The sequence below is a fragment of the Oculina patagonica genome, chromosome 7, assembly GCF_052425735.1.
Source record: "Oculina patagonica isolate OP01 chromosome 7, crgOcupat, whole genome shotgun sequence".
Taxonomy (NCBI): Eukaryota; Metazoa; Cnidaria; class Anthozoa; order Scleractinia; family Oculinidae; genus Oculina; species Oculina patagonica.
The window spans coordinates 28,039,115-28,052,579 of NC_135764.1; the positions used below are offsets into that span (position 1 = coordinate 28,039,115).

General features: G+C 38.7%; 1 protein-coding gene and 1 pseudogene across 2 annotated transcripts in view; both read right to left on the reverse strand.

Annotated features, from left to right (window-relative positions):
- LOC144660583 (uncharacterized) overlaps positions 1-13,465 on the reverse strand; it is a 98,495-nt pseudogene that overhangs the window by 62,099 nt on the left and 22,931 nt on the right. The window lies entirely within an intron of this gene.
- LOC144661014 (ZP domain-containing protein-like) lies at positions 1,890-10,466 on the reverse strand (the record flags this gene model as incomplete). The annotated part of the gene is made up of 6 exons (XM_078521732.1): positions 10,451-10,466; positions 9,837-9,944; positions 8,205-8,588; positions 6,123-6,251; positions 4,294-4,873; positions 1,890-2,151 (listed from the first exon to the last, which is right to left on the reverse strand). Coding segments are annotated over exons 1-6 (1,479 nt in total), but the record flags the coding sequence as incomplete, so codon positions are not given.

Here is a 13,465-nt window from a genome sequence, read left to right on the forward strand (position 1 = left end):
AATTCTATGCTAATTGTGTAAGTTAATCATACAGCGTGTCCAGCTAATTGCCTATCAGTGAAAAAAAAAATAAGAAGAAGGAAAAAATTGACAGCGATACTAATCTCCAGTCTTAAGGAAACGCTATAGAATTACTAGCAGCATACCCATTTGTTGCTACTCTTCAAGGATCAAATTTACTTGTTAATTCTGTAAAATGTTGTAGAAAGAAATACCATAAACATTAAAGTTTTGCATCGCATCCCACAGCGTTCAAGCATATCAGCTTCATCTCATTTACAGAAGCAAACTGAAGCAAACTTTCCTTTAACGATCTTACACAAACAACGGTGATTGCAATAGCTGGTGGGCTAACATAAACGCGAGCGCTTTGTAAGAATGCCTCTAAATGACAATAAAATCCCAGAAATGTAGTGCGACTTGTATCCACTATACGCGCAGATATGTGAAGTCATCTTAGCTTCAAATGGTACCTGACCGTTTTTACTGCCAACGGAATGGCGAACAATGGTTCAACACCGCCAGGCTCAGCACCGGGCTTATTACTCTACTCGAATAAAAACTCCTATTCAGTGAGGGACACGCCAAACAAAACGAGTTTATTCGCACGGTACGGTAATGACGCTTTTCCGTGAATATTTTAGAAACACGGAAATATGATATACTTTGTTGGGCAAGATGAAAGACTGGACTTTTCCGGAAGGCTGTAAAGTTCTTTTCTAGTCTAGTAACTGTGTAACACATATTGTACTGAATGTATATTCTACTAAAAAGAAGAACATGTGGGAACATTTTTTGCTTTCACGACTGATAGACAGCAGCCGAGACAAATCAAAGCTAAACGAACCAAATTTTGACTGAGTTGAATCGACGCAAGGTGGACAATTAACGTTAAAGTCAACAAAATGTCTGTTTAGCTGCGACCACTGATTTATAACCCACTTCTTGCTTACCTTGGGAAAGAACAGATATGCTATTCCAACTGTAAGCTTCGTCGCACCTTTAAACTTCCTGTGTGGTTCTGAATAGTTATTGCACACTAGTCTGAATTTATAATGAAAAAAGTCACTGAACCAGTTTAAATACTATTATGTTTCGAAGCCGTCATAGTGATCTCTTAAACATTACCATCACAAAAATGATTTTGCAATTTTTTTATATAAACGTTTTTTTTTTTGTAGGCTAGACGCCACGGGAACATCCATGTATGTAAGAACATGATTCGACTTGTAAGACCAACTTGGTAGGCGGGGGGAGAGAGACCCTGGGAACGAGGTTATAGTAAGACCTGCAGACAGCGTGCAATGTGTCTCAAGAAAGTTCGCGCACACAAGTCATAAAAACACAGATGTTTTTCCATTGCATTTAAATGCAATTGAACATTTTATTGATCTCATTTTAAACAGCACCAAGCTCCCAGCACCACACCTATTACTACTTATACTGAAACCATGACCGTAAAACGTTCGCTCTCAAGCTGCTCTGAGGTGTAAATCAGTTAAAACATTAACGTGGGTAGGTGGACGTAATTAAATCCAGTTAACGTTTTTGTGAAGCTTGAGACTTCAAAGTCAAGGCATTGCTGCCAAAAATGTTAACAATTGCAATAACGTAACTTGCGTCGTATTTTCCGTATTTATCTCCTTCCGAGAAATACGCCAGAAAATACCGTTCGCTATAGCATGTAAACAGATTTTAACTAGCTACACAGACCGACTTATGTGTTTTACACATCACGTAGTTTGTTCCTATTTACCCTTAAATGAATAAATCCCAGGGAGTAAGTTACTTTAGCATCTGCGCACGACAGCAAAAGGTTATACCACCCGAATACAGCTTTAATCACAGTCTTTTCCTCTTTTTTTTCTTTCTTTTTTTTTTGGGGGTTGTTTCTCTTGGACCAGATAGAGTGGGCCCTGGACCAAAGAGTACACGTCATTCACGTGATCATCCACTGAACGCCTCGCTAGGCCACTTGATTGACAGTTCTTTACACACTGGGAGTCTGGGTCGGTTGCGTTGCATACAATCACGTGACAGTGAACGAACACAAACGGATGGTCAGAAATGAACCTGAAGGCTTCCAGGCTAAACCGCTGTGCACTGACTGAAGGCGCAGAATGGTACTCCACAGTTAAGTCGCTTGGGCATCTAAGAGAAAACAATTTCAGGATTTATTCCCATCTGTGTAAACAGACGTGTTTAGTTAAAGAATATTTCCAAGATTCCTACATTGCAGTGCTATGCACTGTACAGCTGCCACTACAACTCTTAATTTTTGACAACTTTTTGACATCTTTATTTTAACTATATTCTGATGACATTCCCTTTCACTGGCCATCAAAATGCAAGAACTGTGCCAGGCGGAGCAGTCAAGTTCCATGTTCGCTCTCCAACAACTATCGACTTCGCCTTCGTCACTTCTCGCATTTTGATTGGATATCAAAAGGGTTCCAAAAACTAACTATAAGACGTCCTTAATATATATCTTGTTGAAGGTTTTTAGCTCGATAGTATCCACCGTCTTTAAGATAGAGCATTCAGTTGAATTTTGGAGTTTTACGCCACACGACATCAAAGATGGCCGCCAGAAGGTGTCACGTATAGTTAAAAAATACCTTATCCTGTGTTTTTTTAAACAATCTGTCCATGAGGGTGATCAGACCGCTTTTTGTAGCATGCGCACAAGTAAATTCCAAATGTTTCATTGATTTTCGGCCGCCATGTTGGTGCCCAAGCAGTTGGGCACCAACATGGCGTTTCCATACTGTGACGGATAACTCGAGCACGGAATGCCTTACAGACCTGAGACTTGGACAAGTAGTTTATATAGTAATTTTCTACAATATAACAATAGAGTTGATGTTCTTGGGCGTAAATATGTTTTTGGCCCGACTCAGGCTCATTTTAGCCCGAGCCGCAGGCGAGGGCTAAAATGAGCTCTGAGAAGGGCCAAAAACATATTTACGCCCAAGAACATCAACTCTATTACTATTATAATCATTTCAGAGGGCATTAAGTTAAGAAATCAAAAACAGTAAGAGATATCGTGAACACTGCCGTTGCGAGTCGGCGTTTATTTCTGATTAAAAACTAGGTTTAAAAGTTTACAAAACTCGGCAGAAAACCGCAAAATTACTCAAAACAATCTTTGCTTGAAAAGGAAATTACAAAATTCTATCGGCAGCAAAGAAATAGTCGTCATTTAGAAGTGTTAAAATTAATTGTGCTTTAACTGAACTGGCAGTTTGGAATATGCCTGAAATTCAACTGAGCAAGTTTCGCTCGACGAAGACAAACTTACATTCTTTTCGCCGCCTGGATTCTTCTTTGACTTTCTGTAATTCCTCTTCATCTAGCTGAGAAGACTGAAAATTTGCTTTCCCGTTCAGTCCTTCAAAAATTTTGTCGTTATGAAGCTCAAAAACAGTTTTGAAGCGTCTCGACTCAAATCAAACGAAGCTTGAAAATGTGCCAGCTTGTGCCAGCCAGTAAGAAAACGGCGCGAACAGTTGAATGGTTTTCAGTTCTGATTGGCTGGCTTCGTTTTTTTCTTGTTTCTGATTGGTCCACGGCAGCGGGCTAAAATATATTTTAGCCCGCTGAATTCTCCATTTTAGCCCGCAAAATACGCCACAATGCCCGATGAAATGATTATAATCTGTAATATTCTTGATTTTTTGGACTCAATAGTTTTGGTTTTATTTTTTGCGGCGTGAGAGCAGCGTGACAGTAAAAACCACCTATTGCAATTACAGTGGAACCCCGATACAACGATATGCCAAGGGAGCAGTAAAATAATATCGTTATATCGAAACTCCCGATATAACGATATGGCCGTAAATTAATCGAAAATATCGTTACATCGGGGTAAACCTAACAAGTACTTTTTACTGCATATTAGAGGAGGATAAAGAGAATAATTTTGATAAGAATATCATCGTACAAAGCTGTTTTAAGAAACGTTAGAGATGACTCGATTACCGTAATGTTACTGCATTAAATCAAAAATAAATTCGATGTTTTGCAAATAACATGTGACTGTGTACTGATAATATCGTTATATCGGGAGGATTTTACGTTCGGTCCACTAGATTCTCATCGTTATATCGGGAATATCGTTATATCGAAGATCGTTAAATCGGGGTTCCGTCCAATACATTTTACTGTAACTTTTGCTGGGACATAGAAATTCATCGTTATATCGGGAATATCGTTATATCGAGGATCGTTATATCGGGGTTCCACTGTACAAGTTAATAACCGCTCAACAACATAAATTCAGTTCTTTACCTTTTTGTGATAAACTCGTACTTCAAAGGATTTTTACGATCCCTTGTAGGCGTGGCATAACATCGATCTGCTACGATTGACAGCTGCTTGTCACTTGATGTCACTGATACCTCAATGAACAGAAGAGCGCGCAGCTCTACAGCAACCGGGAAATCATTCATGGTGTAAGAATTCAAGAAGCTCTCGTTAGGAAACATATTCAGAGAGAGTGTAAAGTTTCCTTTGCCTTCATCGCTGATGACAAGTTTTCTGTTACTTGCCTCCCACGCAAATGATGATACCACCCCATACTTGGAATAAGAACAGCTGAACTGTATCTCTATTTCACGCACCCTTGTTACGTTACCAGACACAGAGATTTCCAACACTGTGTTGGAGTAAACGACAGCGGTAGGTGAGTGCCTGCGTGTTGTATTACAGCCGGTCAGCGGTGTCGTTAGGGAAAAGTGAGCGCTGGTTTCTTCAGCTTTGCATGTGGTGTCCAGGAGCCGAAGATGTTCACCATCAATACCACGGAGGAGGGACTTGGAAATGACGATGGTCATATTGTCACTGTTGCACTGGACATCAACACCTGAAGCTAAAGAAATGCGAAAAATATGCGACCACGTACACACAAATTTAAAGAAACGACGAAATCTCACAATTTGCAACTCGTCGTTGGGGGGGGGGGGGGGGGGGGAGGTAGAAAGGAGATCTGGGACCGAATAACTATGCTCTGACAACTTGCAACACGATAAATTCACGTTATAGTCAGCGGTTTCTCGAAGTTGCGTCAGAAGGCCATCTTTTCCCGCAAAATGGAAGCTATAGCAATCACGACAACAAGAAATACTTGAAAGACAAAAGAATGTAGCACGATTTTCAACACTGGTGGGTCACACCAATGACGTAAAACAGTAAGCTAGTAATTATCGTTTTCCTGTGCTATTACAGTATTCATGGTTCTGTACTTACCTTCGCATGCTTTGTTATCCAGTGACGTCAATGTCCAGTGGTCTGGACATTCACATTTGTAGCCCCCAAAGGTATTGACACAATTATGACTGCAGCCTCCATTTGAAACGGCACACTCGTCAGTGTCTGGAAGAAAGATTTTCTTAATGGTTTCCACGACTCAATATACAGTGCAAGCGAAGATCAAAACTTTGGGCTATTTGGTTTGTATATTGCTGCCGATTTTGGCGTGAAGAATGAAACGTGTGATGTTGATTACCCTTCACCAGCAGTTTGGTGTTTTATTATCTAGTCCGGGAGCCAGAGGCTAAAAATGAACCAAGAGTACTGAAACGGTTTGAACACGGATTTCAATAGATTAAAACCTCCTCTTTCACGCTAGGTAGTTTGTGGTTTCAAATTGTGGTACACGTTTTGAGATATAGCTATGTTTTTGTGAGTTAGTACAGGTCATGCAGAGTTTAACATGAGAACGAGGCGGAAATTACTACACAACCTATTCATAGAAACGTATTCAATGAAAAAATAAAACTTATCCAGATATCTGATAGGACTCTATAAAAGTCAATTTTATGAAAGCACTAACGCTTGCAAAGAAGTCACGTGATATTTGTCCTTGTTTTGTGCGACGTGTCACAGCATCTTCATTCATTGTGACATGGGAAAAGAAACTTTTCGGTCAGGATCATCTGCAAACCGTTTTTTCTTTGAATTTGATCTTACCACAATAAAGACAGGCAATACTTTTAAAATCTGTCATTAACTGACGTAAAAAGCTTGGCGGAACTTTCACGGTATTTGCGTACTGAAAGCTGGATAGTGAGAAGAAAAAAGTGGGGCACTTAGAAAAAAAAAAGTACGTCGGTTCTTACCTTGACATGTCTTGTTATCCATTGATAACACCAGTCCTGGGTCTGGACATTCACATTTGTAGCCTTCTGCAGTATTAACACACTTGTGACTGCAATTCCCTCCATTTGACACTGCACACTCGTCAATAACTGAATACGAAAATAATGCCTGATTCTCTTTGTGATTCTCAATACAATTCAGCACCTTTAAATGGGCTTACAAATATTTGTATAGAGTTTTCAGTGGTTTTCTGTCTTGGGAAGAGTATAAGCGGCATAAAAACATTGTTTGGAAATGAGGTCACAAGAAACTACATTTAGACCCTGTTGAGGGGAAAACATGAAATGCACTGTGGTTAAACGATTTGATCGACACTCTTTAAAAATGGACTCTATTGTTTTCTTTTAACAAGGAACTGGATGCATGCAAAATAACGTAGGAGGCGAAACAGAAATTTTGGCTTCTACAGCTTCAATACTTGGCTTTTACCAAATTTTAAGCTAAAGTCGCCGTCTTTACGCAGTGACAGTTTCCAAGTGATTTCAGTCTTTAGCAATATAGGATAAAGCTTCTGGGTGTAGCATTAATACTCCAGCACAAGAAATGTTAACCTTAGCAACCGTTTCTGGGTTTTTGTGAACGCTCCAAATTCAAGCACCGCTTTGTTGCTGTTGTCCCCAAAAAGCCTAGTTTCTTCCCCCCTGCTCCCCTCCCCCGGGCATTTTTGATGCAACTTAATGAAAGCTGTATACATGCGCAAAAAGTCAAATTATAAGAGACGGATCATTATTTTTTAGGAGAGGGGATCCATTTTTTTCAAGACAAATAATTTTTTTTGTGTGTCGTTCTCTGTGCAAACAATTTTTTTTTCGGGCTGCATCTTCCTGCAGACAATTTTTTTGGGTGTCCAGCCTGTGGCCTTGGTTAGTTGTTAAAACAAAAGTTAAGCCCTGTTCCTGTGAACGATACTCCCATAAACCATCATACTTGACTTTTTAATAAAGAAAATTGTTTAATTTTTTACCTCTGAGAACTACTTGAGTACGTTGTAGGACTATTTTATTCTCGATTATTCGCTCCTACGTGTTTTGTGTGCACATGACTAGCGCACACCTCAGCATGGAATTTTTAAATTATACAAGCGAGGATACCTGTACACATACATAAAAACAAACTGAATTTTACATTTTGTAAAAAGCACACAGGTCTTCGGATCTGTGTATACGAGTCGGAAAATTTTGATATGTTTGACATATTTTAAGTGTAATATAACTATTTGGGTCCCAAAGTTTTAGATTAAACTTTAAGTGTTTTTCTAAAAAATCATCTTTTTAAAAGGAAATCATCTTTACCAAATCAAACCAGTTGTGTTTTTATCTGGCACTTTAATAAATAGGAATAAATTTACTCACGCAAATCAAACTATACATCGTGATGTATAAATAGCTGACTATCTACTGTCTGCGAAATTTTTGTTTTCCCCTTTTCGTGTCTGCAAACAATTTATTTGAGCGTTTTTGCTCTTGCAAACAATTTTTCTCAGGATTTTTGATCCCACCCCTCTAAAACATAAATATCTGTCCCTAAGCCTACCCCCCTCCTCCCAGCTAAATAACCTCTCCCATAAAGTTATTCATATTTTAAGCGTAATTTAACTATTTGGGTCGCACAGTTTTACCTTAACCTCTTGTACTTTTTAAAGTACAATTTTAAAAATAGTAATAAACAGTAATTTACTATTTAAAAATAGTAATAAACAGTGAATAGAAGAAAGAGTAGAGAGGCTATCTAACAATTTATCGGTCATCAGGGATGTGTAGAAGTATAAAATAGTACTGCTCGGTACTTTTCACTGTTCAACTCAGCTGGCGATCATCAAGATAAAAGTTAATAAAACCATCTCGATAATCAAAATTTAGGAAGAGTAAACGTTAGAAAATTGAGAACGTTATACCTTAACAAATTGCTAAAAACGTAGCATCCTCAGGTTAAAAGGGGATGAAGCAGGAAATTTTCAAGAATGTGAACAGCGGGTTATAAAATTATTTTCTGTCAATTCAACAGTCAATATAGCATGCAAAACATAATGTGTTCTGACTTACAGTCGGTTTCACAAATGGACGGCTGAAAGTAACGTTGCGCAACGGCCCATGCATATGGTGGGGAATGATACATTGTTCCAGCCGTCCCTCCCCAAACGCCAGTATTGCTAGGTTCTCCTTGATCCCAGTTAGTGTAGCTTGGGCGTGATCCGTCAACCCACAGCCATCGAGAAAAGTCTTGAGGATCCCTGTACAAACCAATATGAATGGAGGAACTGAAATTAAAGTTTTCCCCAATTGCTTGTTGTTCAGCTTGAGAATTTATCACGACAAGGTTGGATCCGCGTGCTTCACAGTTTAATTTTGCCTGATTCCAGGTAAAGTTATGTAAAAAGGATCTGTAACAGGAACCTTGTAAGTAAATCCAGTTGTTTGGACATACGCCTAAATATAAAGCAAACAAATCTCAAATCAGCTTTCATGGATCCAGGGCGCTGCTTTACTGCTAACATTGAATGAAACATATAGCTTCTCACTTAAAAAGTTCTAAAGGATTTAATAATTTATGGCAACACGCAGCTATCTCCCAAAGCAATTTTGTTTGACGAAATTTTTAATGAAGCCTTACTTGATGTATAATTTTTGAAAAGGTCAGGGAAAGGAAACGTTATGAAGTAATGAAGCATGGGCATTCAAGTTATCCTGGTCTCTCTCTTTTCCCGCTTTCTTCCGCCTGTGGCGGAAAGGGGTAGGCCATGGACTGGACTAAGGGTAACTTACATTATCTAAGGAATTACGACTGAATATGTATGAACTTGAATACAGGTGTGCTTTACTAGCTCTCTAAACCTTAAACTAACTGTGAATTTGTTAATGATCTGATTATTGATTAAACTCCGGATAGTTAACAATGGGTGTTTACCATTTACAAAAACTTTCCGGAAATTCCGGGTGGGATGTAAATGGAGCACGTCTTTTCGGTTCGTTCCGTTTCGAAATAAACGGACAACCTGAAAAGGTAGTCCCGTTTTCCCGGTGGAAACTTCCCAATGGAAATTCGTGTTCCATTTACAGATTTCAGATTTCTCGTCTTTCTCACCAGTCCCAAGCCTTTTTCACAGCCGGGTCTCACGGCTCCTCAACTAAATTGGCGGGTCAGTCTTATGTAAGTAATTCACCGGTGAGTTTTTAGGGTTTAATCGAGTGCTCTACTCAAGCATTTGCAGCAGATCTACAAAATTAACTGCATTTCAATAAATGGAAGGTGGAATTTGTGCCTGAAGCCAAGCTTTCCTTGGGCAGAGCAAGTATATTAAATTCATCGATCGAATATGGATCAATATGCTGGCAAAGAACATTCAAAAAAGCATTACTAGTGTGACACAGGTAGCGTCTTGTGAAAGTTGTAGCCGGTGCAAGGATATTAAGCTCTGAGTATGCTCTTAGAGCAAATGTCGAGAACATAAGTTTACTTTGTTTAAACAAAAATATCAGAATGTCAGATTCCAATTCGTATATTCACCTCTAGAAATTATCAGTACTTCGCATGAAGGGATATTTCTTTAAAGGAGTGGCAAAGGTTATTCTCTAAGAATATAATGATGCGATGTTTCTGAAATCTGTTTCTCTCTCCCGGCGGAATCTTAATGTGTGGAATCTGGCATTTTACTATAAAGTTTACAGAGTCCTCACCTTGTGAAGTTCTTCCTAACATCAAGGCTGGGAATCCCATGAGCAATACTGGGGACAACCAGTTGGAAACTGCCATGCTAACACGAACAATGTACACTTCAAAAACGTCTGTTGAGAAAAAGACTAAATTAAAATACGTAACGATATTGCAAAAAAAGTTCAGTTGTGAAAAAGGATTCCAGTCCGACTCGAAGCAGTACGTTTTTTTGTTGGGGGGAGGGGAGGAGGGGGGTTAAGAGAAGCGAATGTCGCTTAACTGAAAGTGGAACAGCCCAATTGGAAGATGAAATTGCTGCCCAAAAGGTTGAACTCAATATTGTCGCCCTGTCGTCTTTGTAGCTGATCTGAAAGAGATCAGTGTTTCCCAGGGTGTTATGGCGAAGAAAGACAAGCGATATAGTTTCTTGTGGAGACTGCTAGATCTCACCAGAATCCCCGAGGTATGCAAAGCGACGAGACATGTTTATCGATCGCGCATCGCCCTACCTGGCCTATTTCATTGTACGAAAACATTCAGAAGATCATAAAGATGACTTAACAATTCATTTAAAAACCCCTTGAAGTTAAGATGGAGTGGCGAATGTTAAACCTCAAACTTACAAGCAAATTCATACCTCCAAAGTGGTCCATGGGGATCAAAACACGTAAAAAAAATTAGGCTAAGATAAGGGTAGGCCTTCCCTGTAAAGTGTGACAGCATTTAGAAGGGTGACATAAGTGCAAAGTTTCAATATAACTAAAAACACTCGAACAATGCCGTTTCTGTACGTCATCCGAGGTATTTCAATGATGGCCAAAGTTCACCAGAAGACAATTTGATGTCCATCGAAGATTTCCGAAGATCATTCAAAGTTTTCCGAAGACTGCCGAATATCATCCTAATATAACAATATCAGATATTTTATATTGGAAGGCCAAGGACTCTGCTCAAGTAATCGATTAAAGAACAAAAACTAAGTGTATTTTTCAATAAGTCATGTTAGCTTTAATTGGTATGTGGCCTCTTTTACTGCCAACGGAATGGCGATCGTTGGTTCAACAACGCGGGCTCACACCGGGCTTATTACTGTACTCGAATGGAAACTCCTATTCTGTGACATGAAGTGGGATACGTACACGAGGGAAATGCCAAACAAAACGAGTGTACTCGCCCGGTACGGTATTGACGCTCTCTGTGAATATTTTATAAAAACATGGAAATTGATCTACTTTTGAAGGCAAGACTAATAGACTGGACTTTCAGCAAGGCGGTTAAGTTTTTTTTTAGTTAAGCGACTGCGTACCACATATTGTACAGAAGCCATGATATTCTACTGAAAAGAAGAACATTTAGGAACATTTTTTGCTTTCGCGAATGACTGACACAGCCGAGATAAATCAAAGCTAGACGAACCGAATTTTGATTGGATTGAATCGACGCAAGGTGGACAGTTAAGGTTAAAGTTAACAAAGTGTTTTGTGGAGCTCTGACCACTACTTTTAAAAAAACCCAGCCCTGGCTTACCTTGTGAAATTTTGAACTGATATGTTATTCCAACTGTAAGCTTCACCACACCTTTAAACTTCTTATGTGGTTCTGAATAGTTATTGCACACTCGTCTGTATTTATAATGACAAAAATCACTGAACCAGTTCAAATACTATTGTATTTTTGATATAGCTCTAAAACATAATTACTTAGAAACCGCCTTAAAGCCGTCAAGTGTTCTCTGGAACATTCCTTACATAAGAAGTAAACAAGGACCGTGGAAATCACGTTAGTGCTAGCCAGCTGATCGTGAGAGAGGCAGTATCATTGACTTTTTTTTCCATTTTGTCGCTATTTATGTACACTATAGGTAGGAAAGATCTATCTTAGCCCAAAAATGAGGCCTTTTCGGTGAGTTAAATAAAGTACTATTTTGGGGGCTTATTTAGCCCATTTGGAACAGGGTTGTTCTGACCCTGGTAAACAGAGCAGAAAAAGCCCTGTTTAAGGTGGTCGAAACGAATATACAGAAGGGCTATTTTGGAAAAATGGCGGGTTGTTTTGATTTTAAAAGGGTTGAAATGGTGCTTTTGGATGGCCAGATCTGCCCTTTTTGAGCCGTTTGATGCCTCCAGAAAGGAAGAAAATTAGCCCACATTTTGTGGCCTATAAACGACTAAATAAGCTCCATTATGTCTAAAACGACATGCTGTGCAAGTGCTGTTTTGGGTCTTAATTATTAAAAATAGCCCTCCTACAAGGACTAATAAATGACATGCAGTGCATGCAGAAGCGATGACGCGGGTGACTGATTTGCCCCATAAAATACCAAAACGAATGTACTTTTCATGGCTAAATCAACGCCAATATAGCCTAAAGGACAATTCACTTTACAATTCACTTTAGATTTTCTTCAGATTTAAGAGTCCAAACCAGCTATATTTGAGCACTGTAATCAATTCTACGGGAACAGACCATGAACGTAATAGCAATACTGAAAATATCTAATTGCCGTAACCGTTCATCAGTAGGTTGCCTAAAATGCTTGCAATTCCATAATTAGTTCTTTGCTCCATTAAATTCTATACCAATTACCACTTGCCCGTATATAATGGTTCTAATTTTGTGGTTGATTTACACTCATTATATTGTCTTATATATAACCATCTTAAATCAATAAATGAAACTGCCTTCATTTAACGGAGAACCGCAACAGGCATTCTTGATATAAATATATACACAAAAGACACGATTTGTAAACAACATTTTATTCTCATTATTATGCTTTTTGTTTAAGAAAACAAAAACACAACATAACTGAATAGAACAGCTGTCATGCCATATTTTTGTAAAAAAAAATGCAATACTGTTTTTATATGCTAAACTTTGAACCGCCATTCCTTTCCACACAACAAAGAGTTCGTTTATAAGTCAAAACCTTCTCCAATGGCAACAATTTGTGGTTGCACAAAAATGGCGAGGTCATCTTCAACTGAAGCAGTTCGATTCTCTGTAAGGAAAAGCAAAAGATGAGCCCCCTTAAAAACAATTGACCAAACTAAACTAAATATTAACGACTACAGTACATGTAACATCGAGATCAACCAGGACTTGAGCTCAGACCCGAGCATAGGACTCGAGATCCGGACTCCAGTCAGGACTATTTTCAGTCTTTGAACAGAGTGGAACAGTCAGTCCTTGTTGCTATGACATACATGTAATCTTTACAAATTCCCGTTCGCATTTTCTTAAGGCATTTCAAGGATAATGAATACTGGAATGAAGGATCAGCTTTGATTTAGGTTATTAGAGCAGTAAATAGTTTTAAAAAGAGCAGGTTTGTTGAATGTCCATTCCTCCAAGTCCCGAAAAAATCCGGGCTTAGCATAATTAGGGTTAAGTCAAGGCTAAGAAATCCATGCTTTTTTATTGTTTTAACATTTTTTTCACATATTTGAAAAGTGAAAAATTTATTTGCAAAGGGGCCGGTTGGCATAAAAAAAAAAAAACATCAGGTAAACTGTCTGAAGTGCACAGAAACCCTTGATTCTAAACTGCTCTACTTGTCCAAAGAAATTTTACTGTTGACCAGTAAACGGTTACAGGTAAATAGTGTACATTTGTGAAGTGTGGGGAAACAATAGTGTAATAATAATATTGT